Source organism: Sceloporus undulatus, chromosome 4 (genome assembly GCF_019175285.1).
Source record: "Sceloporus undulatus isolate JIND9_A2432 ecotype Alabama chromosome 4, SceUnd_v1.1, whole genome shotgun sequence".
Taxonomy (NCBI): domain Eukaryota; kingdom Metazoa; phylum Chordata; class Lepidosauria; order Squamata; family Phrynosomatidae; genus Sceloporus; species Sceloporus undulatus.
The window spans coordinates 92,409,609-92,425,062 of NC_056525.1; the positions used below are offsets into that span (position 1 = coordinate 92,409,609).

At 40.5% G+C, this 15,454-nt stretch overlaps 1 protein-coding gene across 2 annotated transcripts in view; it reads right to left on the reverse strand.

Annotated features, from left to right (window-relative positions):
* Window positions 1-12,149, reverse strand: part of LRRC40 (leucine rich repeat containing 40) — a 23,221-nt gene extending 11,072 nt beyond the window's left edge. Inside the window, exons 1-10 of one of the 2 annotated variants that reach the window (XM_042461800.1) lie at window positions 11,777-12,149; window positions 9,396-9,577; window positions 7,794-7,867; window positions 6,820-6,949; window positions 6,493-6,616; window positions 4,909-5,051; window positions 2,997-3,169; window positions 2,650-2,740; window positions 2,498-2,543; window positions 139-250 (exon numbers count right to left, since the gene is read on the reverse strand). In XM_042461800.1, coding sequence (XP_042317734.1) covers window positions 139-250; window positions 2,498-2,543; window positions 2,650-2,740; window positions 2,997-3,169; window positions 4,909-5,051; window positions 6,493-6,616; window positions 6,820-6,949; window positions 7,794-7,867; window positions 9,396-9,577; window positions 11,777-11,957 — 1,256 coding nt within the window. In that variant the 5' untranslated portion in view covers window positions 11,958-12,149. The remainder of the gene's footprint in view (window positions 1-138; window positions 251-2,497; window positions 2,544-2,649; window positions 2,741-2,996; window positions 3,170-4,908; window positions 5,052-6,492; window positions 6,617-6,819; window positions 6,950-7,793; window positions 7,868-9,395; window positions 9,578-11,776) is intronic. The other variant, XM_042461799.1, reaches the window with a different exon arrangement.
* Between the last annotated feature and the right edge of the window lie 3,305 nt (window positions 12,150-15,454).

Consider the following 15,454-nt stretch of genomic DNA (forward strand, 5'->3'; position numbering starts at 1 on the left):
GCTGTTGCCCTTTGCCCTTTCAGTCAGTTTCTGTTCACAGATGGCTTTGTTAAAACTAGAGGGATACCCAAAAAAACTGAAAACTTACAATATTTATTTTCATTGGTAAATCTCCTTCCCATCATAGAATGCTCCTACCTATAATCCAATGTTTTCAATGCAGTTATAGCATGCAGGTTAATTGCCAACTGACTGGGCAGGGTCATTGCTGTCACAGGCAATACTCCGTTTGGTCTAATTTCATCTTCATCTAAAGAAAACAAAAGTAAATATATTCAATGTGAAAAACATTACAACTTATGAACTGTGAAGGAGATAGAATTAAGTGCTGCCAGATGCTGAGGGCTATTAATGTTTCCCAATTTTATCTATCAGTTTCATGTGTAGTATATAGCAAGTCATTAAATATTCAGTTCTCTCAGTACATCACATCTGCAGTCTATGTATGTTTATTCAGTTCCAATAGGTTCCAAAAAAGTTTAAAAATCTGAAACAAGCCAAGATGAAGGCTATTTATTTTTTCAAAATAAAGTCTTTGCCTCCTTGTGTTGTTTTCCTTTTCTGAAGAATTTTGTTTTGTTTTGGAGCAGCTTCTTCACAGGCTGAATTGGGTACTTCAGTGCCATTCACATTTCAGACTACAAGCTCTTTTTGCTAACTAAACAATTTCAGCTAAAAAGTAATTTCATAAAAGTGGTCATGGCACTGACACATATGTACAGTAAATATATGACAATGTAAAGCCTATTCAAAGTGAGGACAGGAAATTCTGCTTTTTCACTGAGTGCTGTGGGAGGAGGAGCTGTATGATGAACACTTTTGTTTCTTCGTTGAATTTTTCTGATGCCATCTCCAATTAATGATTAGGCATTACACACTGTTGTACTACTAACATCCTCTGGTGCAAACAGTTCAATGCACAGAGAAATAGAAATGCAATTTTATGTTTCATTCCTCCACCATCAGCAAAGCAATCATATTTACTTGGTGTGCATGCCTAAGCATATTTATTTCAAAGCAGGCTCTTACATTAAAATCAGTAAAATACTCCCAGACAAATATGTTTAGGATCAAGATACATGATTTCCTTATTCAGTAGAGAAGGAGAAGTTCCAGGAATAACAAACTAAGGGGCTCTACAAACCGGCACTTTTTGCAGGCCTATAGGCAGAGCCATGGCACAGCATTGACACGCTAGATGCCATGGCTCTGCACCCTTTTTACCATGACACCGTGATCCCTTCTGGACATTGCAGCACTGAAAGAGCGTCCAAAAGCCATGCCACCACGGCTATGACGCCCTTTCCGGGGCATAAAAAGAACCTGCCATTTGCGGTTGCTGCATCCCCAACCCAGCACTTCTAGGGGTGGCATACAGCTGCCCCATACCGGCTATCTGTATAGCCCCTAAGATTCTCAGGGATTTCTGCTTACAATGAGTCATTAAAAATGATGTAGCAGGAGAGAAGAAGTGGATAAAGTACTGTAGTTACTATACCATGGGGGGTGGAAGTTGTCTGTGTATACACTGGAGTAAAATATACTGATGTCATTTCCTTTGTTTTAAACCATTCCAAGATAAAAACAACCAGGTGGAAACAGCTCAAGTTATAGGTTTGATGCTCATTTGTTAGCTCCAAAGGCAAGAAGGTATTGTTCATTTCAAATTATGCTACCATCGAATCCCAACTTATTGTGATTTAGTATCAGTAGGAGGATATATCTTAGCTATTCGTGGTAAGTTCAAAAACAATTTACAGGAGAGGCATAACTTTAACTTCCCAAATGTCCTTCAACTAAAGTCATGGATGGCAAAGCAGAGAGCTTCTTCCCAAAGAAGACTTGACATTTTTCTTTAGAAAAGTAAGCTGCACTGTTACAAACTGCTTTAGAAATGTTCTCTGCTTTCCAGAACAGAATGCTATGCAGTTTGAGCAACCACTGTGTCCTGCATTCAGAAGTAGCTATGGTTGTGATCAATATATTTCACCATTGCAATGGTCCCACCTCCTTACTTAGGATCTACAAACGAAGTAGTAGACATTCTTCTAATATGTAACTAAAAACTACTACAGTGGTACCTCGGGATACGAAATACCCAGCTTACGAATTTTTCGGGATACGAATAAATCCCATAGGGATTTATTGTTTCGGGTTACGAAAGTTTTTTCGGGTTACGAAAAAACTCCGGCGCTGTTTTAAATGGAGCCGCGGCAGAGCCGCGGCTTTTTTCCCCATTAGCGCCTATGGGTTTTCGGCTTACGAAGGCTTTTCGGGTTACGAAATTAGCCGCGGAACGAATTAATTTCGTAACCCGAGGCACCACTGTACTTTTTACAGAGAAAAGGAAAAAAGAATGTAAGCAGACATGGATGAATGAGGTTTCTAGTCGTAATTTTTGAAAAACAAGATTAAAACACAGCTATCTCAAATATTCACTTGATTGTAACCTTGTAAAATCAGAATCCTTTACCTTCTCAAGAAAGAAAACACTTACCTTGTATTTTATTTCTTAGGTACTTCAAGATTTCTTGTGTTCCCTTCTAAAAAGAAATACAAAAGGCACAGAAAAGCTTGTCAATTACAACATATTCTGATTGTGAGGGGAGAGAAATAACTTCAGTTGTTTTACAAATTATGTGTGCTTACTTGTAGAATATCTCTTCGGATTGTTCTTAAAGGATTTCCTTCCAAAGCTAGGAATTTCAACTGTGAAAGGTTTCCTAGTTTACAAGGAAGGCTGCCAAGATAAAGTTCAATTTAGAAATCACCTCTTGTCAAAAACTGAAAATGTAGAAGCAAAACAGTTACATGGAATTCCAAACTTCATAATTAGAAAAATTTTCTTCATGGTTTCATATTACTCATAATGGTTTTTTAAAAAAAATAAAATTATATTATTGATTTCAGAATTCAGTAATTATATAAACCTGGATTCATTACTCCAGATCAATGAAGCCTGTTACACAGGACATCCTACCAAATAATAGTCTTACCTACTAATATCGTTGTTGGATAGATCTAGTCGCTCTATGCCCTCTAGCAGAACAATTTCATCTGGCAATGATTTCAGATTATTATCTCTAAGGTCCAATACACACAAGGAATTCAAATGTTTCAGGTGTTCAGCTTTCAAAACTTCAATTTGATTTTCACCAACATGCAACTCCTTTGAATAAAAAAATATATATAGCCATTAACTCTGTGAATATAAACTGATATCAGATGAACCAGATTAGGAATACTAAAATGAAGCATTATTTATCATTCTTCCACATAACTAACAGCAAACATCTATTTATTTACATAGTTATTTAATTCAACGATTCTCAGGCATTGGCTCTATAGTAACACTTCAGGTACCTAAAATCAGTATTATGCGTACTTATGGAAATAAACTACACCAGTCACACTAACATTCTGACAATATTAAGCGCACACATTCCCACCACCATGAAAAAGTAGTACCAAAATGAATACTACACATACTTAAAGAAATAAACTTTACCAGTCTTACTAATATTCTGATTATATTAGCTCACATAAAAATATATTGCATTCATATTCTGAAGAAATGCCTGTATACAAAGCTGCATTAATTTAAAGGAATCCCATTAAAACAATATTCTCTGAAAGTACCACATAAATTATTAAACAGAAACAGATAGACAACCTATAAGTTATGATCTAATCCAAGGAAACCTTTGGCCCTCCAGATGTTTTGGCCTATAATTCCCATTGGGCTAAAGGAATGAGACCAAGTGAAGGCACAGGCTCAACTTCAGGCTATCAAGAGAAATGCTCAGTTTCAGGAGTGATCTCTTCAGAAGTAGAAGGATCCTCAAAAGTATGTATTTTCAGGTGAAGGACTCTCCTCCCAAATAAAATTAATCTAGGGTGTCTGTACCTGAGTCCTGGGGAGGGCTCAGGCAAAGAGCCACTAAAGCCTCACTTCTGGCTCAGTAAAGTTACTAGGAACAATGTCTGCAGTTAAACCTCATCAGCCACCCCTTTAGAAAATGTATCTCTTGTGATTGCTTATCTGATTGACCTTGGACTGCATCTTAACAGATGATGTTCAGATGACACATGCCCCCAAAGCAGCCAGAAGCCACTCCGAGGTCACCAAAGCCGGCCTGAAGCCACCGGAAAAAGGAGCAAATTTAATCCACTCTTGACAGCAACCCATTTGGAACCACAGTGGCAGCCTGCTTTGAGAGTGGACTGTGCAGTCGCCACAATCCTGGGCTGATCACAGTCCAATCACAACTGGATGCTGCTCCCTGCTTCCTGTCTGCTTCGGGTCTTTGTTTGTTATGTCCTCTATTTTTCTTATGCTCTGATTTTAAACTACCTGGCTATACCTTTGTATTTATTTCCATTTGGAATTATTTGTTATCAGTAATGCAGTTAATCTGACTTTGGCTTGACTACCTTGCTGGATTGTCAGATGGTGTGTTGCCTTCCCAGCACTGACCTTTGGGCTTGAGTTGTTAAGACTTCTACTAGAAACTATTGGATTTGAAAACAACACACCGTGTTAATCTGCTCAACCATGCTACAATGTCTGTTATCACATAACTCCTGTTTGTTAACTGTTAAGATAATTATCAAGTTAGTTCTTTCTGCATTTTAAATCCCCTACTTAGCATATTTGGAAATCTGCCAACTAAAGAAATCTTCATGCAGTAACCAAACTGGGATATAGCCCACAAAAACTTATGCCAAATAAAGCTTGATAGCTTTTACAGTGCCACTGAATTCTATCATTTTCTTTGTGTCAGTCTAATATAGCTGGCTCTTGGAAATGCCAACATGTGTGTGTATGTATTAAACATAACCAAAATAATCTAAGAAAAAATGTATTTCAGGACCACAAGCATCAAAGCTACAGAGAGTATGTCTTACTTTTAAAACTGTACAAGAAGGAAGGTCTGGCAGGTATCGTAATTTATTTCTTCTTAGATAAAGCTGTTCCAATGATGCCATGTTGGCCAATTCAGGAGGTATAGTTTCTAGGTAGTTCTTTGTGCAATCAAGCAGTCTTAAACCTATAGGAACAGGTCAAGTGTGTAGGAATCAGAATCAAAGTCAATAAAATACAATACCTTTACTGATTATAATAAAGGTGTATTTTATTTAAGGGTACATTTCCAGAAGGGGCTTCAAATATTAAGCACACAACCCAAATCAAATGCAAAGTCTTTCACAAGTATGCATGCAAGATTTTACAGTTACTGTATTGCATTTTGCAAAGAGTGGGCAAGAGGTAGGATGTGTTAGGGCTGCAACGTAAGACTGTGCAATGCATTAATGCCTTCAGAATATTTCTAAGTACCTAAGTTCTCCATAAACAAAACACAACAGTTTGGAGCCTTCAGGTTGAGCAGAGGCACTTCCACTTACATAAGGTAGTGAGATCAAGTTCTCTTCTTAAGAAACAGCCCTCTGCACCTCATCACATAATGTTCCAGAATGTCTCCTAACACTCTGGAAGGTGTTTTCAAGGGTTTGTTTTATTTTATTTATATTCTGCCATTCTCCAAACTCAAGATCCAAGGCAGCATATAACCTTTTAAAAACACAATACAACTAAACATCTTTCAAGACAAAACTTGAAACACAATTAAATCAAACTTCTATTTAAAAACCGCAAGTTTTAGAAACCAAAAACCTTCTTAAATAAAAAGGTCTTTATCTGTCGGTGGAAAGATAGCAGGGAGGGGTCCAGCTGGACCTCCCAAGAAAGAGAGTTCCACAACCTGAATAGTGACTATCACCAGTGAAGAGGTAAGTAAGAACTGCAGTGGCTGACATTCTGTTCAGCATTTACAATGTTGTAAGCTAAATTTTTGTTGTTTTGTGCCTTCAAGTTGTTTCCTACACATGGCAACCCTAAAGCCATGGGGTTTTCTTGGCATGATTTATTGAGAGGAGGTTTGTCATTGCCTTCCTCTGAGGCTGAGAGCATGTCCAAAGTGACCCGGTGAAATTTTGCTGCAGAAAGGTACAAGATCAAACAGGATCTGGCACCTCAAGGTACCAGATCCAGTCTGATCTAGGATGCTAAACAGGCTCAAACCTGGTTAGTACTTGGATGGGAGACCATGAATGAATACCAGGTCCTGTGGGCTATATTTCAGAGGAAGTGGCAAAACCATCTCAGCATATTCTGAAGAAATAGAGATTTATTTATTTTTGCTACATGAACTTTACAATAAACATGAGCTAACCAGAGTCTCCCAGCATGTGGTGTTATTCTTCAGGGTGAACACAGGAAAAACTTGTTGTGGTGCACAGACCACATCTGCTGACTACCAGGTTGGAAAATAAATGTTTTTACATGGAAATAAAGCAGCCCAGAAAACAACAGTCTGAACAGCACTTCCCAAACTCACTTTACAAAAACCAAAACACTATTTCACACAAAACAAGGCAAAATACCCAAAACTGAATACAAGCATATCAAGGTATAATTAATTACTGCCTTACTTTTCATTGCACTGATCTCTGCTGGTAGCATCTTCAACTCATTGTGAGCCAAATTAAGTCTCACCAAGTTTGTGAGAAATGCAAAACTCGTAGGGATATTAGACACATGGTTGTTGGAAATATCCTGAAGAAATAGAAGAAAGAAAGATTGATCAACACTATAGTTCTACTTACACATACCTTGGGATAAGCTTCTCTGAACACAATACAATATATTTCAGAATAAATACACATAAATGCCCCCAAGAATCCTTACACATCAAGAACAGTTTTTCAAGAGGCCTGACTGTCAGCAGAAGAGTCAATATGTAAAAGCCTTCTACTCACCAACTCTTCCAAATTGATTAACTTCCCAAATTCATCAGGTAAATGATTTAATTCATTGTGTTGCAGAAGTAGACTCCTTAAATGCTTTAGCTGGATAAGCTCCTTCGGTAAATCTTTCAGTTTATTATGACTATTGACAAAATAATTATGAAGAGATGCATTAGTACCAGTTTCTTGTAAACATCCCTGGCAAAGTAAAAGTCCAATATTATACCAGGAAATAAGGTGGTTTTTGCAGCCTAAACCTACCTGGAGTGAAAATGGTCAATCATCTCCAGGTCTCTCCAGGAAAAACCTAATTCATACCTATACAAGCTTTTTAAAAGTCACACACAGGCCTAAAATAGACCAGGAACCCCAAAATGGCCAGCTGTGGCTTTGGAAGTTTCCAGATTATTTTTGCCTCCTTTTTATTGGGGGGGGGGGAGCAGAATGGAATTGCCCATCTCTCATATACAAGATTGCAATGTATATCTGCCATGTGTATAACAAGACAAATTTGACCAAGGTGAGGATACCAAGCTCTCTGGCTGAGAATTCTAAATGTCCCTCCTTAAACTACAAATTCCAGAATGCAACAGGTGGCAGCCAGAGCAGTTAAAGTGGAATAGCAGGACTCTTATAGTGCGGTAATCTAGCAAATGTTTATTTCAACATTATCTTTCAAAATAATCACTGTTACCTATGTTAAAAAACACTGTACCATGATCCAATGAGACTATTTTGCTAACAGAAGAACTTCCGATAGCAAGACTGAGGGAGAAGCTATTCCACCCAAGAATGGTTCGAGGGTCAGGAAACCCTCCAAAAAAGAAATCCTGATGGCAAAGGGGAAACAGAGAACAAGAATGCTATACACAGTGTTGGATTTAACTCTACAGCTTGCAATTCTTTTATATTAGAAAGAAAGATCTGTAAATTAAAACACATTCTATTCCATAAACATTTTTCTGACAGTTTTACAATGTAGCTACCTCACATTAAGTTTCTGAAGGTTTTCCAGTGATCCTATAGCAGAAGGAAGACATGTCAGTTGATTATCATGCACCTAAAATGAAGAAGACATTTATCACAACATTTATTCTATCAGATAATAAGATAGTACTAGTGTCAGAAAGTCTGAATTTGAAAATTCAAACATACAAAAGATGCCTTTGCAATACATTTTAAATCAGAATTCCCCATTTTGTTTCTTTTTTGCCATTTCTTCTGTAACTGTTACTTAAAGGAGAGGCTAAAAACAAGTGACACCAAATGACAGGCTAAAAAAGGGGAGTGAAAATTAAAGGACCAAAGTCATACTAAGAAACATTGTTCAAACACATGTTTAAGGGTTCGGAACTAAAATCAAGTTCCTGCTTCACTATGCTAATCTTTTAAAAAAACCTTTGTTCACACATTCAACCAAGCTATACAGGCATACAAATCTCTTACAATGCAGCTCCTTTTTACAATTTTTTAAACACTCACTCATCCCATCCTTTTCCTTGTGCTCTGTCTTGATGGAGGATTTTTAGCAGCATCAGCATTGGGGGACAGTGATGGAAGACTGGACAAATATGTCCCTGCTTCTAGGAGATAATGGTAGCAGCAACCCAATTCTCAGGAGGATCTTACCTTCTCCACTGGGAAATAGACTTTTGATCATAGACTGCAGCAGTGTGTGCAGCAAACAATGCAATAATGCTTAAGTTGGGAAACAGTGGGATTCTATTCTAGCCAGGCCTATTGCAGCTCTGTGTACCTGCCTACAACAGCCAAGGTAAACTGTCCTCAGCATGTAAATAAACATAGAAATATAAGCATGGCCACCAAAATGCAAATCACAAGTAGAGGCTGGTGAATGGGGGATCATCTCTGGATGCATTAAGCTTTCAAGTGGTTTTCAAGTGGAAACCTTTGTTCAAGTGGAACACACGCTGAAAATGAATGTGTTTACTTATGCAAATCTTACCTGGCTTAGATGTTTAATTTCACATATGCATATTGTTAATTTTGGTTAACAAGTTTGCTGAAACATGTTGTGACAGTGTGCTACAGGAACCTATCACTATTCTTTCACTTTTATTTCTTCCTCTGATACCAATTTTTTCATGAAAGAGGTAATGCCGAGGAACACATCTATTTCAAATAACCAAGATTCAAGATTTTCCCTTAGAATTTTGACAATTCCTTCCGTCTCAATCAAAATCAGCCACCTTTATACTGTTTCTCTTCCACATTTCCACAGATCTCACTGATGCATTCATTCATTTGCTATCCTGTGAGGGAAACAAGTAACTGATCTAAGTCCAACCACTGGGCTAAGCAAGAATCTGTACTTGGGATTCTGTCATCAACTACACTTGCCGCATTCCACAGCTCACCAATGTGCAGATATGTCCAGCAAATTCCTTTCTAATGCTGGTCACAAAGTTGCTTCCTATGTGCTGGCTGGGTTATAGACACATGTTTTTACTCTAAAATCAGAATTTGCATCAAAACACTCACAGTATGGAAAAGGCGTATTTCCCCATCTTCTCACCAGCACATTATACAATATGAAAGAAGCATTTCACAGAGGTTTTTATACTCACGTCCAGCACAGTAAGTGCAGGTAAGAGTCTGATATCATCCGAAAGACACTTCAGTTTGTTGGAAGATAAAATTAGTTTGGTAAGATCAGTTTGCTCCCACCACCGATCACCACCACCGAACGAAAGATTCTGCTGTGCCTCTTCAGGAGTATCCAAGTTTATCCGCCATACATGTAGAGGCACTACATACGTAAAAGTGATATGCATGTATAAGTAAGAGCTTTAAATAACCATAATTCAACTGTCACTGGTACCTTTTTTGAAAGTTTTGACGGTTATGGCATTGTAACACAAAAAGAAAATATGGGCCTCAAGATCCTACATGTAAGACATATGTGCATCACTTAGCTACATCTCCATAGCTATGTGTTTCAATGTTACCCCTGAAACCCACCTTGTAAATAGTGAAGCCCCCAACACTGCCATTTTCATGTTGTCAGACACAGACCTGTGTGACTGGTACAAAGGCACCTGCGAAGATATAAGGAGCTGGTCACATTGCTCCTTAAATCCCCCCTCTAACATGGCTGTATTGGAGAAGCCAGCATCGGTTGCAACATAGCTTTTGGGTAGGATTTTGCTTCTTTTGTGTTCAGAAAACGAATTCTGAGCACCACAACAACCAAAGAAGTGAGTTGCAATGGTTTAAATCCAACTTACATCTTCATATCATCAAGTCTTGATTAGGTAAACCTAAAAAGGAGAATAATATTTTAAAGCTTCCTGGCTTCTACCATCTACCCAGTTGTTCCCCATTTCTAAAAGGAGCACTATGATCCCTATCAAATAGTGTGAGATCCCAGAATTTTCTGCATTAAGCCCATTTCTCAGTCTTACACAAGTTTCATCTCCTTAAAATGCCCTCTTCTTTACCTTTTCCTGACAAACAAGCCAGATAACAAGCTGTGTGCCTTCACTCCAAATGTAATAACACTAGAAGAAGCCTCCTGGAAATGTTATTTCTACCAGAAGCAAAGGGCACAGGCCTCCTTTACCAGAAACGTACACTTCCAAGAGCATTCCAGTTGTGGCTTTGAAAGTAGTTTTGCACTGTTGCACACAGCTTGTTTTTGGTCAAAAGATTGGGCGAGTGCAGTTTTGAGCACTATGGATATGTGCAGGGATAAAGGGTGTGTGTTGTATGCAGTCATTTCTGACTCGGGTAACCCTTGTTGTTGTTGTGTGCTTTTAAGTCAATTCTAACTTGTGGCAACCCTGTCATGGAGTTTTCTTGACAAGTTTCTTCAGAGGGGGTTTACCATTGCCATCCTCTGAGGCTGAGAGAATGTGCCATGCTCAAAGTAACCTGTGGGTTTCATGGCCAAGCCAGGATTTGAACTAGTCCAACACTCAATGCTGGCTCTCAGGGGGCAACCCTAAAAGCAACTTATGATAGGATTTTGTTGGCAAGCTTTGTTCACAGGAAATGTGAGGAGTCCACAGGACGCAGGCATGGGAATGAAAGTGGAAATAGTGGTGCTGGCTGCATCTGCACTGGAGAAATGACACAGCTTGACACCACTTTTAACTACCATGGCTCCATCCTACACAACCCTGGGATTTTGTAGCTTTGTGAGGCACAGAAGGTTAAAGACGTTGTGAAACTACAAATCCCAGGATTCCACAGGATGGAGCTAGAGTTTAAAAGTGGTGTGAAACTGCATTATTTTCTACAGTGTTGATGCACCTGCTGTAACTTGCGAAAGGGCCACAGACAGGCAGAAATGGACATTTCATCAAAGGCTGTGGGACTGAAGCCAAAGGCCAGGCGGCAGAGAACGAGGCCAAGGAAGTACTCTGACCTCCTCTGTCCTCAGTTGTGGCAAAGACGAGGAAGAAACCCTCAGAACTTAGGCCCATCAGGGTGTGTCTACATTGTATGAACAATGCAGTTGGACAACACTTTTGACGTCTCCCTCCTGTGGAATCCTGGGATTTGTAGCTTTATACAGATGTCCCCAAACTGTGCCCTTTAATCAGAGGCTTTTGGATTTGGGCTCCCAGAAGCCTCAGCCATGTTGGCCAATGGATCTTGGGAGATGGAGCCCAAAATCTCTCATTAAACTAGGGCACAGTTTTGGGGAGCCACTGCTTTACAAGAGGCCTCCCCCTTCTCTGCCGAAGTGGCGCCTCGCAAAACTACAAATCCCAGGATCCATGGCGGCTAAAAGTCCACTCCCTCCAGGGCGAAGAAGGCGCCTTTGTGTCCAGGAGGAGGAATCCCAAAAGGTCTCCCATTTTGAGCATCACTTTAGAGCCAGAAAAGAGTTAAAGCGGCGCCAAACCGGGTTATTTCTCCAGTGTGGATGCAGCCAATAAAGCCCATGAAAATGATCGGGGCGGTTCGTGTTATCATGGCCATCATCATCCACCATCATCACCTTGGCTGAGCTCCCGCCCAGAGAGGTTCAAATGGCCGCTCTTTCGCGCCGCCCGGATCAGGCCCTGAGGCACCGAGGAGGAGGAGGGGCCCGCCTCGCCCGCCCTGAAGCCCGACAAGGACGAGGCAGGAGGAGAAGAAGAAGGGGCCGCCCCGCGCCTCCGGGAGCCCGACATCTTCATGGCGGCCCTGTGCCTCCAGCCCCAGACGGAGGCGGGGAAGGAAATGGCGCCCAGGAGGAGGAGGAGGAGGAGGAGGAAGCACAACTAGGCCCGGGAAGAAGAGCCCTCAAGATGGAGCAGGGAAGGAGGCCTTGTTGTCTGACCCGGAACAAGCCTCTGGGAAGGAAGGAAAGGGCCCAGGCAGAGAAGGCCTCCCTCCGTTGAGGGAAGGACTACAACGAAGGAGGAGGACACTGCTTGCCCCAGAGGGACTCATTGGGGAACATTTGCCCATAGGGAGGCATTGCAGGATCCTTGCCCATAGGGAAACATTGGGGAGGGAGTTGGAGAAGACTTGCTATGGGCAAGCACTGTCATTTGTTTTAGTACGTCCTTCCCTTGAGAGTGGGCCTCACAAGTTGTTGTGTGACTTCAAGTTGTTTCTCACTTATGGAGACCCTATCAGGGGTTTTCCTTGTCAGGATTTGGGTTTCCCAGCACCCAGGCTGAGGGGTTTTTCTCAGCAGACAATGTACAGCCCACCCTTCTTATACACAGGTTTTTTTATCCACAGATTCAAACATCCACAGCTTGAAATATATACAGTATTCAAATAAAGTATAATTTCCAAATAGCAAACCTAAGGGCTGTTTGAGAGTGGAACACACTCCTTCCTTGGAGGTCTTTAAGCAGAGGCTGGATGGCCATCTGTCAATGGGGATGCTTTGACTGAGAGTTCCTGCATGGCAGAAAGGGGCTGGGCAAGATGGCCCTTGCGGTCTCTTCCAACTCGATCATTCTATATAAGGGACAACCAAGCAGAGCAGGAGGCTTACATCAAAACTGATACCAAACGGGAGAGGAAAACAAATAGGTGTGCTATAAATTCTAAGTCCCAGTATCCATAAATATGACAAGAGTACAACATTTCTTTCAAAAAATATGTCTCTGGTGAAAGATATTTACAACAGTACAGGAAAAGTCTTGGAATAGACATACAAAGTTATACCATACCACAGTGGATAAATCTTCTGTATACTATACAGTTTGAGATGATAGTCCGTAAACAGTAGCAATGTCCTGCTAATTCACACTGAGCCAGTTTTGTTGTAGAGTTACTAGCCACAATCGAAGCAATGGCAGTATATATGCACAGTACATCTTTCACTGGTAGCAGACGGCTACCTCCAGAGCGTTTGTGTGGCTGCTTCGACTCATTCGTCTTCTTCAGCAATGTTAAAGCATTCTATTCCGGATTATAATGCCAATGAGCTATTCTATGCTTCCAAATTATAGGTCAACTTCACTTAATAACTGCACGATCCATAAGAGACTAGTAGTATACTATACTACTAGGTCTTCCAGTGCAACTCTGGTCAACATCTTCCAGACATTGACCATAGAACTGTGCTGAGGAGCTGCAAATGCCTATTGGAGTGTTCTCTCAAGGAATCTAGGTCCTTCAGTGCCACTTTTGGTTATAGTTGACCATAGAGTTGCACTGAAGGATCTAGAGATTCATAGAGAAAACATATTAATAAAATCTTTGACTAATCAGGCCTAGAAACTGTAGTGCGTACACTGGTGACCTTACAACTCAATTTCTGCAATGCACTCTACATAGGGCTACCCTTGTACCTAGTCTGGAAACTACAGTTAGGACAAAACATGGCACCCAGGCTGATCACTGGTAAAACTAGAAGCAATCATATTACACCTATTCTGAAATCTCTTCACTGGCTGCCTATTGGTTTCAGGGTGCAGTATAAGGTGTTGATGATTACCTTTAAAGCCCTACATGGCTTGGGTCCAACCTATATAAGGGATCGCCTTCTTCCGTACAATCTGCCCTGCAACCCATAAAAACCAGACTAATGGCAACCTCCCAGAGGATGTTCTCCGCTTCCGCTGCTGCTCCCCAGACTATGGAACGCCTTTCCAGAGGAGATCCGTCAAATGACCAGCCTAGACAGCTTCAAAAAAGCTGTCAATATGGATCTTTTCTGGCAGGCCTTCCCAGAATCGTTCAGTCCAATTTCTCTACTCTCCCTACTTTATGTAACCACTGTCTCTACTAGAAAACTATCATTTGAACAGGTTTAATTTTTAAACTGTATTGTATTTAATCCTGTTTCAAAGGGGGCGGGGGGGGGGTCCATTTATTTATTGAAAGTATTATTATACCTTGATTTCTGCAGCAGAAAGGCGGGGTATAAGAATAAAGTTTATTAGTATTTATTATTTCCTGAATAGATTCCCTGTCATCAAAAAAGGGCTACAATGACTTCTGCTGCCGTTATATTTATTGTTGCCTTTCTTTATTATTTTATGCTGTTTTAAATAGTAAATTGTTTAATTGTATTTTAGGGGGGTGGGTGGGATTTGGGATATGGGTATGTATGTTTTAATATTGTAAACCGCTCCGGTTGTGTTACACAGAGGGACGGGATAAAAATAAGTGTTATTATTATGTATTTATTATTAATCAAACTTGCAAAAGTCAAAGCCACAGATAGGGAGAGACAAGTATAGTCTCAAATGTGTGTGTGTGTGTGTGTGTGTGTGTGTGTGTGTGTGTATATATATATATATATGTGTGTGTGTGTGTGTGTGTGTGTGTGTATTAATATATATATTCTCAAAAGGTCTCAATTTTGCTCCTATTGAACACCCTTTTAAAAAAAATAATACTTTTTGAAGGCAGCTAACCTTCCCAAATCTCTAATCCCTAGGCTTGGTAAAACAGCCATCTTAGACAGAGACATAAAATAAAATGTAACTTAAACACATACAAACTTAGATCCACTGCTGTAAGTAAATTTTGGGCTGAAACAGGCTGCAGAAATGATCCATCTTGAGACCACTTTACGAGCCCTGGCCCAGTGCTAGGGAATTCTGGGAACTGGAGTTTATTGTGACGCCAGAGAAAGCTCTCTACCAGAGAAGGCTAAAATGTCTCACAAAACTACAGTTCCCACAATGCCCTAGCACTGAACCAGAGCAGTTAAAGCAGTCTCCGACCGGATTGTTCCTGCAGTCCGTTTCAAGCCTTTATGCCCACACAAAGGCTGCATCCACACTGCAGAAATGATCCAGTTTAACTGCCATGGCTCAATGCTAGGGAATTCTGGGAATTGTACTTTGTTGTAGTACCAGAGCTCTCTACCAGAGAAGGCTAAATATCTCAAAGCTACAATTCCCAGAATTCCCTAGCACTGAGCCATGGCAGTTAAACTGGATTATTTGTGCAGTCTGTTTCAACCCTCAGGCTGCATCCACACTGCAGAAATAACCCGGTTTAACACCGTTTTTAACACCACAACAAACTCCAGTTCCCGTATAAATCCACAGCGCTAGGCCAGGGCAGTTAAAGCGGTGTCAAACCGGCTCATACATGCAGTATGGATGCACAGCCAAAGCGACTCAGAGGGTGAATATAGCTCCAGCCTGCGACAAAGGCAAGCAATCCCATAATCAATAGCAAAAGGGCCCCTTTCCCCCTAGAGCCCTGCGCAGAT